This window comes from Nicotiana attenuata, chromosome 1 (genome assembly GCF_001879085.1).
Source record: "Nicotiana attenuata strain UT chromosome 1, NIATTr2, whole genome shotgun sequence".
In the NCBI taxonomy this organism is placed as follows: Eukaryota; Viridiplantae; Streptophyta; class Magnoliopsida; order Solanales; family Solanaceae; genus Nicotiana; species Nicotiana attenuata.
This window is the reverse complement of record NC_031989.1, coordinates 40,474,332-40,488,447: the sequence shown is the minus strand read 5'-3', so window position 1 is coordinate 40,488,447 and position 14,116 is coordinate 40,474,332. Positions and strand designations below refer to the sequence as shown.

Below are 14,116 nucleotides of genomic sequence, written 5' to 3'. Positions count from 1 at the left end.
TCCCAGGGACCAAAAGTGGTTCATTGTCTTGATCATCATTGTTTCCTCCTTTGTTAGAGGAGGGTGTCTCGTTGAATAGCACATGAACACTTCCTTCCATACAGTGTGCCCTTTTGTTGTAGACTTTGTGGGCTTTGCATTGAGGGGAGTATCCCATAAGGATTCCTTCATCGTTTTGTTGCATCAAACTTCCCAAGCTGGTCCTTCTCGTTGTTGAGAACATAGCATTTTAATCCAAAGGTTCTCAGATGAGTTATCTTTGATTTTTTTCCATTGAGCAGCTCATAGAGGGTTTTGCTTAGGAGGGACCTGATCATACACCTATTCACCAAGTAGCAAGCAGTGTTTATTGCTTTTGCCCAAAAATTTTTGGCGATTCCACTGTCAATGAGCATTGTTTGTGCCATGTCTTCCAAAGTTCTGTTCTTTCTTTCAACAACACCATTTTGATGTGGAGTCCTTGGTGCTGAGAAGTTGTGAGTGATCCCATTTTCGTTACAAACTCATCAAATTTGGCGTTGTCAAATTCTGTCCCGTGGTCAGATCTGATGCATGCTACTTTTAATTCCATCTTCACTTGGATCTTCTTGACAAAGGCCACAAATACCTCGAAAGTCTCATCCTTTAATCTAAGAAACAATGTCCAGGTGAATCTTGAATTTGGCATACCACGAACCAGGTCCTTCTGAATCAATTTATTCAGAAGTGAGAAGCTTGCCCCAATCTTCTATGCCAAAGTTCTACGTCATCATCAACTGGCTTCAAGCATCTCATATCACCAGCTTGTAGAGATTCAAAGTCAGCAACTTAGATGTTCTTGTATCTTTTGCCTACTAAGACCACTTCGCTAGTTACCAGATTGGTAACTGTGCACACTTTTGATAAGAACTCTACTTTGTTCCCTTTATCACAAATTTGAGAAATACTCAAGAGACTGTACTTCAGGCCATCCACATAGTACACGTTCTCAATTGAGTATCAAAGCGACTTTCCAACTTTTCAACACCGAGAATGTATCCCCTTTCTTCTTTTTTTTGAAAAAGATACATTCCCTTCCTGCAAGGTTTTTAGTGAGAGGAAATTCATTGCGCTTCCAGTCATGTGCTTTGAGCAACCACTATCCATGGTCCATTGCAATCCGCTTCCCTTCACTGTTCCTTGCACCTATAAATTATGGGTTAGATTTAGGAACCCAAACTAGTTTGGGTCCCTTGTTATTATAAAAGGGATGGATGAGAGCTTTTCTAGTCCATGCAGGCAACATTCGTTTCTTGCTAGCGGTACCTGGTCCCTTGCTAGTAGTCACTTTGTCAGTAAACACTTTATTTTTCTGAACAGATTGAGCCCTGGCCTGGCAATTTTCTTTAAAGTGCCCATTGTTCCCATAGTGGGTACACAGCCAGTTATCCGTAACAGTGACGTACTTGCTGTGAGGGTTGTAAGGAGTTTTCTCCCTTTGGAACCCGATTCCCTGCATGTTTGCACTATTTTTGAGATACATGGCAGTGACAACATCTGAGGACCAGGTCCACTTCAGAGATTTCTCAAGATCAACTTTTAATTTCTCCAATTCAGCCTGAAGTTGCCGATTTTTCTTGAGTTCACCACATAGACTAGTTTTCACATCAGTTAATTCCTTTTCAAGCTTGATGTGTGTCTCACTAGCTACTTCCTTCCCTTTCCCAAGACTCACAGTCCTATGTTCTCTATTGAGTCCCTCAATGGTTTCCTCTAGGTCAGTGATTATCACTAGAAAATCATCCCTCTCTTGCTCAGTAGCTGCAATTTTTTCTTCTAGAGTGTGTTTCTCATTTCTAAGGCCTTCTATTGTTTCCTTGAAGTCAACGACCACTATCATCAGGTCATCTCTCTCATTTTCTACACTAGCTATTTTTTCATTCAGAACTTCCTTTTCTTTTTCAAGATTAGCTATGGTCTCATTTAGGTCCACTACACAGACCACCAGATCATCTCTAGATTGTTCAGCTTCTCCTAGTTCTAGGGTTAGGATCTCATTATCATTATTAAGGCTATAATAAGCATCAATTAGAACATTTGCTGATGACCTTAACTTCTTAGAAGAGTAGGATTTCAGATTTCTCTGAACATCCCTGAAGCTTACCTCACCATCTTCATCTTCTTTATCATCATCGGACTGAGCCATCAGCGCGAATAGTGAGTCATACTTCGTTGCTTCCGTTTCCACTGCCACCATGGAACTGCTTTCTGCATTTAGTTCTCTTTCTGATTCACTGGAGGAGTCTCCTCAAGCGGCAAGAGCCTGCTTCACAATATTGTCAGCTGCACTTTTTCGACTGAATCGTTTGTCTGAAACTAGGTTCCTTTTTGCTGCTTTGTCAGGGTTTTGTTTGTATTGCTCCTGTTTCACAAGTGGACAGTCTTTGATGAAATGTCCTGGCTTTCCGCACTTGTGACAGAGATCATTATTCCTTGCCTTACTTGAACTGCCCCTCTTTGGTATACCACCATTCCTTCGAACCATCTTTTGAAATCTTTTAGTAAGATAGGCCATATCACTATCTTATTCACTTGAGTCGCTGCTTTCAGCTTTGAGTACCAGGTTCTTTTCCTTCTTTGGCTCTCTCCTTTCACTGTCTTTCTTTCTTTTCATCTCGTAAGTCTTTAGATTACCAATCAGCTCATCCATGGTTAGAGTTTGTAAATCTTTAGCTTCAGTGATGGCATTTACCTTACTTTCCCAAGAACCCGGTAAGACACTGAGAATTTTCCTTACAAGCTTGTTTTTGGTAATAATATCTCCAAGTGAATGAAGCTCATTTATGATGGATGTGAATATGGTGTGCATATCATGTATAGACTCATCATGCTTCATCTTGAAGAGCTCATACTCTGTGGTGAGCATGTCAATCTTGGACTGTTCGTTCCTTCGTGTGCGGTTTGCAACGCTTCCCATATTTCTTTGGCAGTATCACAAGTTGAGACTCTGTTGTACTCATCGGGTCCTATGTCACATACCAAGATTTCCTTGGCACGATAGTTCTTTTCTACGGCTTTTCTGTCAATATCACTGTACTCTTTTCTGTCATTTGGCACCATTGGTCCAGTTTCTTCAATCTTCTTCATAGGAACATGTGGACCATCACAGATGATGTCCCACAGTTCTGAATCTTCGGCCATTACGAAATCATGCATGCGAGTCTTCCACCAGCCGTAGTACTATCCATTGAATCTAGGAGGTCTGTAGGTTGATTGTCCTTCCTCAAAGTTGGGTGGAGCAGCCATTGAGATCCTTTCTAGGTGTTAACCTTTTAGAAAGAACCTGCTCTGATACCAAGTGATAGCTTCTATAAGTCCACCAAACTATAGAGCACATGATCCTTCATAAGTTTCTACCGAGAATACTTTATGAAGCAGTAAGTAAAAGAGACAAGGGATTTTTACGTGGATAAATCCCACACAAGGGGACAAAAACCACGACCTACACTTGTAGGCTTTCAACTTCACTAACTTGTAATCTAACTATTACAAGCCACTTTGTAATAACTCTATTACAAAGACTTTAACTTGACTAACTTGTGATACTCTTACCACAAGCCACTTTGTGACTCTCTAGTTACAAAGACTTTAAACTTATGACTAAACCTAGTCACAACATAAACTCAGAAAGTTTACGGATTTTGGTTTCCTGAAACGTAGCTTCTAAGAAAGCAAGATAGGAGTTACAATGAAGAACAAATAACAAGATTACAACTCAACTACGAATACACATAGACTCGTTGTGAAAATGATCCTTTAGTGGAGTTGTCTTCTTGTTCTTGACACACCAGTGAATTCAATGCCGGATGAACACTTTAATGCTAGAATGAATATCACTGAATGCACAAGTCAATATATTGTGCCCTGCACCAGGTTGTTATACTACAAAAGATATCACAATGGTGATGTCAATTCTTGATACACGCTTCTTCCCAATGAGAAGTGATTGTTGCACTGTCGCGTGTACAGTTGCGGACAATCACTTTGTGCAATTGCGTTCCAGCTGTATAGTTGACTTGTACTTCTGTCAAAGAAACCCAAGGGACTAGGTCCCTGTTGTGTTCCTCTTTGTAACAGTTGCGGATAGTCACCTTCTGCTGTTATGTTCCAGCTGTACAGTTGACGGAACCCTAAGGGGCCAGGTCCCTGTTGTGTTCTTCCTTGTGATTGTTCACTCATTTGCTGGAAATCAGGCTGAACATGTTCATTTGAAATGTATGCAAGATGGGTCAGGTTCTCTATCTGGTTCTTGTAAATAAGTTTGTTAGATCATCAAAACATAAGGAGCATAAGGCAAAGGCGTTAAAAACCCATCAGAATCCATGGTTCTAGGTGTTATTTTGGTGATTTGATCGCATGATCAAGTTTGTATGATGTTTTAAGACTTGTGTGCATGTTTGGTTTGGAGCCCCGAGAGCTCGGGTGAGTTTTGAATAGGCTACAGATGTCTAGGCTTAGGAAAAAAAACCTGGTGTAGGATAATTACAGAGTTGCAGGTCTCTGAACCTATGGGATTTCGAGACCACGGTGGAGGGCTTCGCGGACCGCGATGGGTAAGGCCAAAATTTCCGCGGCCGCTCCCATTAATTCGCGGACCGCGGTGAGGTTCGCGACCGCGCCCAGTATTTCGTGGCCCACGTAATAGGGATCAGAGAGGGCTATATAAACGGGACTTTTCATCCACTTTTCACTTTTTCAAAACCCTAAAACATAAGAGGCGATTTTTCAAATACTCTTTCTTCCCCAAACCATAAGTAAGTGATTCTTAACCCATTTATTTCCCTCTTTTACTTCGTTTTACAATATTTCATCTTAGAATCTAAGGTTTTCATGGTGGAATTGGAGATTTTTGGGTAGAACTTAGGAATTTCGAAATTTGGGAATTTAGACCTCAAATTGGGGTCGGATTCCAAAACCAATTGTATATACGGGCTCGGGGGTGAATGGGTAATCGGGTTTTGGTCCGAATTTCGAGTTTTGACCAAGCGGACCTAGGGTCAATTTTTGACTTTTTGGAAAAAATGTTGGGAAATCTATAATTATGCATTGGAATTGGTTTCTTTAGCGTTTATTGATGTTATTAAGTTAAATATGACTAGATACGAGTGGATTGGTGGTGGAATCGAGAGGTAAAGCGGTGTTTGAGATGTGAATTTCCTGTTGGCTTGAGGTAAGTGTTTGGTCTAACTTTGACTTGAGGGATTAGGGATCCCCGACTTGCTTGCTATGTGAAATACCATGTGTGTGGCGTATAGGTGTGGTGACGAGCACCTATGCGTCGCCAAATTACTTGTTCAGCCTATTTCCTTTCCCTGTTTCCCTATATATTGCTCTCTTGTCTTACTTGCAACTTGCTTATTGATGCTTCCATGTCTAACTGCCTCTTGGTTAATGTTGTTTCTCCATTGGTGTTGTTAATTGTTTCATTGTTCCGTTATATCACACTGTTGGTCTATGTTGGTTTATTGGTGTCATGGTACACTTTGGTTGGTCTCGTTGTGTAGTTGTAACTGGTGAAGTTTAATAATTGTAGTGATATTCCATTGTGTTGGTTTGAGGTATACGTCACTACTGGAAAATAGGCCTATGGCAACAGTAGGTAAACCGTTGCAATTGACAGGCTAACCGTTGCCATAGCTATATTGAAACGGTTCAGCGACCGTGACATCCGCTCGCGTGCCAATAGATCTACCGCAACGATTGACCACACCGTTGCTATAGATCAAGCTATCGCAACGGTTTTCCCTCTGGCTGAAGCAACGAGTGTTCATATCAACTACAACGGTTGAAAACCGTTACCATATAGTTTATGCAATGGTTCGAAACTGTTACAATATAGTTTATTGCAACGGTTATGTTTGCTAATGCAACGTTGATTTACAGCTATTGTAATTGTTTCATTGCGCTACTGTAATGGTTTTGTTTCTATTGCATCAATTTTAATTGCCAATTGCATCGGTTTGTCACACTTTATGGAACGGTTTGCAAGACCTATCGGAACGGTTTAGAATGTCTATGGCAACGACATTTGTACTTATTCCAACAGTTCTGTTAGGCTATTTTAAACGTTTAATTGACATTACTACCTGGAAATTATATAAATAAAAAGATAAAACACTTCATAATCTTTCATATCCAATAAGCTAAGAATAACGATAATAGCAAAATGTTTTAACCCAATTACATAAGTTTTACAGTTCAACACTTCAAAAGTTAAAGTTTCAAATGCTATAACAAAAGACTCCAAGTATATCGACAACAACTCAAAGTTCTTCTTAAGGTCTAGATCTTCACTATCTCCATCTTCCCTTTCTTGAGTTGCTCCACCTTCTCCATCTTTCCTTTCTTCAGTTGCTCCACCTACAAAAGAGAATAAATAAAGTCATTAAATAAGAATGGGTATAGTAGAATTTTCTCTAATTGTAACTTTATAAGTAGAGAATGGGTTGGTTGTATCTTCCCTTTCATTCTTCTAATTGTAACTTTTAACCATTCTAGCCTTGGCTTTAATAAGCCAATGCCAAATATAAGGGAAAGAGAAACGACAAAAACAAAAAGATGTAACAAAAAGTAGCAGAAAAATATAAGGTCTCGCCGAGCATACAACAAAAAGTAGCAGAAAAATAAAAGGGACAACACCTGCAAAGTACATTGAGAAAGAGGTAGTATTCTGTACATAGATACACACAGACGATTATACTCACCTATGCTTGTCTTTCTACGGTCAACGGTTTCTCACGCAAACACATGGTATATATAATGGTGCATGTATGGTTAGAGATCAGTATATACATTTTTGCCATTTTTATGAGTTTCAGATATTCTAGCAGAAAGCCATTAAGGGGTGTGTGAAAATAGGTTGNTATAGTCATCAAAACAAGCATACATTATATAAATAAAGAAACTATTTTTCACACACCCCTCAATGGCTTTCTGCTAGAACAATATGCTAATACTCATAAAAATAGCAAAACTCAACGAAACTAGTAAATACTACAGTCATTCAAACAAGCATACATAATGTTGGAAAAAAAAGACTTTTTTGTTATAAAGTATGAAAGAAAGAAAAAATCAGCTAATCAAGAACCTATTTTTCACACACCCCTTAATGGCTTTCTGCTAGACCAATATGCTAAAACTCATAAAAATGGCAAAAACTCAATGAAACTAGTATATACTATTAGTTCTTTAACAGGAGGTCTAACAAAACCTTATTTTTCCATTCAGCTATTCCAATAGAGCATGAAAACATTTTTGCAAGAACATGTGAACCGAAGGATAAAACAGCAAGATCACTCATGAGCCGCATTCATTCTCCGCTCTCTTTATTCTTTATCCAATTTCTCACCACTCATAAGTAACAACGTAACATCACATGACACAAGAAAAGGTATTATGTTATGACACAAATAACAAAGGCATAACAAAAGTCCAAACAAAATTTCAATTCTTGGACAAATTAACAAATGATCAACTGATCAGTACTAGACTCCTAAGGACCAGCAGAATTAAAACTAGCTCGGTTAAAAGCCTTATCAGAGAGAGCAGTGGCAGAAAAGCAACGGAAGGAGAAGAAGAAGAAGGAGGAGGAAGAGGAAGAGAAGAAGAGTACGTACTGACCTCGATTATTACTCCCAGTCGATAGACGATTGATTAGTTGCACAGCAGCTTGTTGTGCAGAGGAAGCATCTACAGGTGAACGAGCATTGAAAGCTAGCATGCTGGGATCAACCTTTAAGTCTGGATTCAGACGCTTAAGTTGTGAAATGATGTTAACTGCAACTTGTAGTTCCATGGCATCTTTTTGTGCATTGAACTTTTCCTGCATTCTTTGTTGCATCCTTTCTTCCATTTCCACCATTTTTTGTTGCAGCATCTCATCGGTAGAACTTGAAGAGGTTCCACTCCCACTTTTCTTTTTAAGGAAGTCTTGGTGACCCCACGTCCGTACAATCTTAGGCGTCCCGGATGCTCAGGTCCCATGACGGACGCAAACGCGTCAAGTGATTGACTGTCATCTTCAGTTTCTTGTGTTGATTGTATTCTATCCATTTCAGCCTACAAGACCAAATTGAGTCAATTTTAGATTTGAAAGTATATAAAATTGAGTCAATAACTAATAACAGACAAATAATATCAACAAATTTTAAATTAGTAACTCGTACAATTTTATTAAGAGTATCAGCATACGAGGCCTTGTATACTCGATCGGGCTTTCTTTTTCTTGTAGCCACAAATATGTCCTTACTTGATAGAGGTTCAGAAGTTTCTTTCTTTTTTTCCTGGTTACATAAAAAGTGGTATAAAAAAGTTCAGATTATGCCTAGCAAGTTCATATTTAAAAGAATAATAAGAAAAAAAATATCAAACCTCGCATATTCTAGCAAAACTTTTTTGCCAGCAGTGTGTGGATATCTCAACTTTTTGCGATTCGCAGTGTTGGTTTCTTTCATTTTCTGCAACAAAAAAGAAACATTGACAGTGAATACATCTGCTACACAGAACAAAGCCTCTCTTCTGAAAATTGTAACAGCTTTTGACTGAAAACTTTCTGTCATTACTAGCATTCCACAATAATGAATCCTTCTTACTATGATCAATGTGGATAGAACACCAACAATAACTAAACATTTGCAAAAGACCACTACATCAGGACTACAGAGACCATCTTTCTGCCAATACAAGAATAACAGTTCTTAGTATGATTAAAAACCACTAAGTAATTAAATAAGTAGGAGTACCTCTTACTATAACAAAGTCAATTTATCTTTTACTTATCCAAAAAAAAAATCAAGAAGCCAAGCATGACGAAAATGATAAGAAATACTATGTTCAGTTCCAAAAGGGCTTATAAGACAAATATTTTATCTAGATCTCCAATTTTTTTGCCCCAGCTCAGCTCCCCTCTTAAACGTCTAGAATCAAATTTGGACTTTGCTATATATGTCTTCCAAGATAGTGCTCCTCGTATTCCCATTTGAAGAAACAACAAGAACGATTACTCACCTAAGATAATCTCAATTAACAAGCTGCTCTTTTTTCTTTTCTATTTTTAAAAGCATATAGGATAAGGGATCAAGAAGCAAACTAATACATGACTAAACTAAAAATAATTTAGGTAATTCACTATTGAAGTTTAAAAAAAACATGGTCTGCTTCAACTTAGAGGAGCCTTCACAGGAACCAGTGCACATGCAGAGTGTGTCATATGATTCAAGGACAAAGGCTGATTGAATCATGACAAGACCCCAAATACCGTAGGGAAAAGCAGCTCATTTATTTGAATTAAAGCAGGAACATTGAAAATTCAGATGTCAGCAACAAGAAACCTTGAACTCTGACAAAATCAGAATGGATTCTTTTCAATTCAAAATGATAACAAAGCACTCAAAATTTTAAAAGCTCCAGCACCATCACATCAAGAGAAGAGCCAAAACAACCAACATCATCATCATTATTGGTGTATTCTTCAAATGGCTCTCTTCATATATACACATTGACACATTACGACCTGAAAGCATGAGAACCCAATAACTGGACCAGCGATCAACTATTGACTAGTATAGCAAGTCTGCCAATGTCCACCTGACACATTTTTTATAGTGCCAATAGCGATTAATACACTTTTTGCAAGGGCATAATATTTCATTTTCCTGGGAAGCTCGTTCAAATGCCTTAATCAAGAAAATTGTTCACTCCACGGATATACTCATCCGTCCATCTTAGGAGATACATCCAACTTTTATCTCCATTATCCATTGAAATCGATAATGGAAATCCTATACGATAAAATTAAATCAACAAAATTAACCAAATAAACCTACATATAATAAGATATTGACCAATGCTTTTAACGGTGAAAACTCATGAGGAGCAACTGAAGAGAAGTGGGATATTTATTTTTAAATTTAACATAGATAATCAATTTTAACATAGTGCATTTGTATATTTTTATGAGTTTTCTGCATGCTGACATAATAAATATCTAGCTAGTTCGGTAACTCTAAGAAATAGGTTGAATTTTTTGTATTCTTGCAACAAAAAAGTTACAGAACAATATTAAATAACAATGCTTGCCTATTCCGTCATTTGTAGTACTTTAATTTAGAGCCGTACTCAACACATGCATTCAGTTCTAAAAAATTAGACTTCAGCAACATGTTGTAACTTAACTCAAGGCATTATTAGTTAAACCCCAAGATAACAATATAAACTAATTTTGAGTAACATACATAACAAGATAAATAAGCGAAATACACAAATACACTACCAGCAAATCTAATTACCAAAAATTTAAATTAATATAACTTACCAGCAACGAGTGTTCCCTATGTTACCAGCAATGATTTCTCCTCGGCTACCAGAAATAAACTTTCTCTCAGCTAATAATATCTATACCACCAAAGAAGGTTATATAGTTCAACAAGGAGTAGCATGCAAAAAAAAAACAAAAATTAACATCAGAAAGGGATTACTTGGAGAGCATTCGAGCAAAGAAAACAAGAAATAATCTTGCCTTAGATATAAAAACAAACTAATTAGACTCAAAGGAGTTTAAACCACTACCGATCACAACTGAAATTCTGCAAAACAGTGCATAAATTACACTCAACTAGTGCATATTCTGACCCAAAACTTAACTCAAAACTATGCAACTGAAGCAACAAAGTTCAACAAACATGCTAATTAATCAGTGAAATTTGATTGCCGAATCACTTGTCAAAGCATTATGATAAGTAATCAAGTTTTATTACGTAACACTAAGCAAATGCTGATATGAATACATTCTTTGAATTACAAAAGTTGGCAAAACAATCATGAGGTGCTACACAATTCTTGAATGTTACGAAGGAACTAAAAGAATGTCTGAGTTATATACTTCATACAAATTAAGTTCAAAAGCTAACAGGTGCAACTATCTACATTCCTGTGCCTATATTACAGATTCAGTATCTTCTAAGTATTAGATGTTCCTTTTTTCCAAATTGTCGACAGTATAACATCGTTCAATATGGCCTTATAAGGTCACACAAAATAATTTCTATGCAATGTAAAGTTTGCAATGACCGAAATTGGCATTCCCAAATATCAAAAAGAAAAGAAAAAAGGAAAACTGCTACAGACATTCTCCATTTACTTCTAACTTTCTTCTAACACAATTACGAAGAATATTGACTACACCAGAAATCTTCCAGAATACAATGTATGATCATTTCGTCACCCATTTTATAGTGTTGTATGATTAGAGATTTCCAAGCTTAATTGTAGGAGTAGATTGATTCTAGAATATTTTCCTTCATTATAATTAATTGCAATCAATGTGTAATTTATTGTCTTCCCTTATTTAGCCTTAGGAGTCATTGTATAAGTACTTATTCTCATGGGATGTAAAAATACACACACAAATACAAGAAGTCTTCTTCTTCTTGAAATTCATTTGAAATGAATTCTCACGTGCTTGGCCAATGAAAAAAAATGATGCCCGCACGTGAGGGGGCGTGTTGAAGAGGCAATTAAATAAATAAAAGTACGCTCTCTCTAACAGCTTAAGATTTTAGATGAAATGGTCACACACTTCAACAGATAGATTGTGAGAACTTCAAGTATTCATTAAACACCATGTACTAGAGCAATCTTCAAGCACTCAGTCATAAGGACGGACACTGGGCTATTTTCTCAATGGAAAATATCAGAAGTGGACATAAAATTACTTAACTAAACCCGTAACAGGGTAATCAAAGAAAAGATTTCGAAAGAAAAGAAATTTGGAGGTAATTTCTATATCTAGTCTTTCCTCAAACAGTTTAAGAGCAGGAAGGTGAAGGAAATAACTAGTGATCTAGATGTACAGTTAAGACAGTAAGGCTTTTAGTTTAGCAAATAACATATCCCACCAGCAAGCCAATCTACATACAAAAAACAAGGTAACAGCTGTAAGAAATTCCTAGTGACAGAGATAGGCTTGCCTTAAGTAACTTTCACTTGGCACCACACATAAAACAGAAAAAGGTCCAAACCGAGATTGCTGGAGCTAAAGTCAGTTTGCAAGAGTGAAAAAAAAACATAAGTGTAGTTTCCCAAATGAAAGATTTAGACTATTTCCTTCATATTTTATTAGTTTTATGAACCTTCATACCAAAAAGATTAGTTCTAATACATACCCATGTTTTGGATCACATAAATTATGAATAACTAAATTACTTTTTTACACATCCTTCTTTTTCATTAGAGAAGGAAAACCTTTAAAGCAAATTGCATTAAGCAAAAGGCAAATGTAAATGCCTCATGCCAAAATTTTACAACTCGGATTTGCTACACCTGACTGTCTTCAGCCAATTAGCCATTGAGTAACCGTGTCCCTTTTAAAACATTGACGTGGAGCCTAGTCCAATAATAAAGGGATTAACAAACCTAGACAAACCAGCTGATTCAAGCAAAGGAAACAACGAGAAACTCTTAAGTATGGCTTCAAGCAAGCAACTATACTCATAAGTCATAATAAACATATAAACCATAATTGTAGCCTATCTTGGATCCAAAATTCTGTCACTAAGGAACATTAGAAAGAGAATAAACTATTTTATCCCAAAAGCAACTGTGATGCAAATCATACTGGTCTACTACACTTCTGCACAATAATTGTATAGTGTCTGTTCAGATGGCATCCTATACAAGATCCTAAAAGGTACTCCAAAGGTCCATCTTAGGGTTTTCTGCAGAAAAGGAGCACTAAGCTCAAAGGACTTCAAAATGAGTAAGGATTTGTTGCAAATAGAAATACGAACTGGCAAAGAAGGAAGAGAGTAGTGGACATATATGGTGCTGATACACAGTCAGGTATAATAGTACAGGTAATGAAGGGCACCTTAATGTCCTACAATTATTGGGAAAGAGAAAAATGATTGGCCAAGTGAACAAACTGAAAGGTGATGGAATTTGAGTTTCAAGGCTCGGACTGGAAAAATATAAAAAGGGGAAGGAAGAAGAGATAAGAAACTGCTGGCATTACTCTAACCATCCCAGAAACATCACACTATGTTCCCCATCTTCCTTCTCAGCCAGTTCTAATAACCGTCTCTTCGGTCACCAGCCAGGATTTTCAAACAGAAATAACAACATTTGCATAGTTTAGTAGATGGCTAATCTCTTCTGAGTTAGTAGCAATGGAACACTTCAAAATCAGTTCAACAATCTCCAAGAAATTTTACAGCAAATAGTTTCAACCAATGGCAGCCTCAAGTCGAACTGCGAATTCAGTTCAATACTCAAAAAAAATCAAGCTTAAACTACGTGAGTCGAATTCACAGATTCAAATCGATCTATCCCAAATAATAGTAATGAAGTTCAGTCTTCTATTCGATTAATCAATCACAAATCCCTCAAAATCCAGAAAATGACACAAGTTTAAGCGTAGAGAAATCATACCTGATGCGTCGAGGAGTGCATAGGCTACGCAACAGCTTCAGGCACTCAACTCCAGAAATTTGAAGCTGTTCTTCTAGCTTCAGCACCAGAAATTCGATTTTCGACACCAAACAAATGAACCCAAGCTTCAGCCACAACTTCTTGACACCAATTAGAATAAAACCCCAAAACCAATTTGTTCAGAAATTCACGAAAACAACGAACCCTAGGTCATCGAAGAGAAATATATGGGGGTATCGGAGTTTGTAGCAAGATTTTGAGAAGATGACCTAGGTCATCGAAGAAGAAGAAGATTTTGAGAGAGAGAGAGATGGGGGCGGGTATCAGTGAAGAAGAAGATACTCGGTGTTTTGGGGGTATCGCCTAGCAGATATCGCAGTTAATGGGAAATTAAGTGCCAAAAAAGTTTTTTATTTTATATGTATTATTAAAATTATTAAAAAATAAAATGAATAGGGGTTGTTTTGGCGGGTGTAATAAAATTTACGAGGAAAAATAAGGGGGGAAAAATAACGGTTCCAATAGAAATTTTTACAACGAAAGCGTTCCCGTAGATAGTTTTATTGAGACGGTTCATATAACCGTTGCGCCAGATGAATCTATGGCAACGGTTGTTTTACAATTATAACGGTTCTATAGTTAAAGTGTGCTGATATCACCTAAATGCTACTGT

The 14,116-nt window shown here is 37.2% G+C and overlaps 1 protein-coding gene and 1 long non-coding RNA gene across 2 annotated transcripts; both read right to left on the bottom strand.

The window, feature by feature from the left end:
- Positions 6,101 to 8,024, bottom strand: LOC109235329. Its single transcript, XM_019401395.1, has 2 exons — positions 7,639 to 8,024; positions 6,101 to 6,378 (listed from the first exon to the last, which is right to left on the bottom strand). Exons 1-2 carry the CDS (start codon positions 7,892 to 7,894, stop codon positions 6,101 to 6,103), a joined length of 534 nt encoding a protein of 177 aa, XP_019256940.1. The 5' UTR covers positions 7,895 to 8,024.
- Positions 8,404 to 13,816, bottom strand: LOC109225177. Its single transcript, XR_002067867.1, has 3 exons — positions 13,444 to 13,816; positions 10,331 to 10,410; positions 8,404 to 8,474 (listed from the first exon to the last, which is right to left on the bottom strand). It is a non-coding gene; the product is annotated as an uncharacterized LOC109225177 (long non-coding RNA).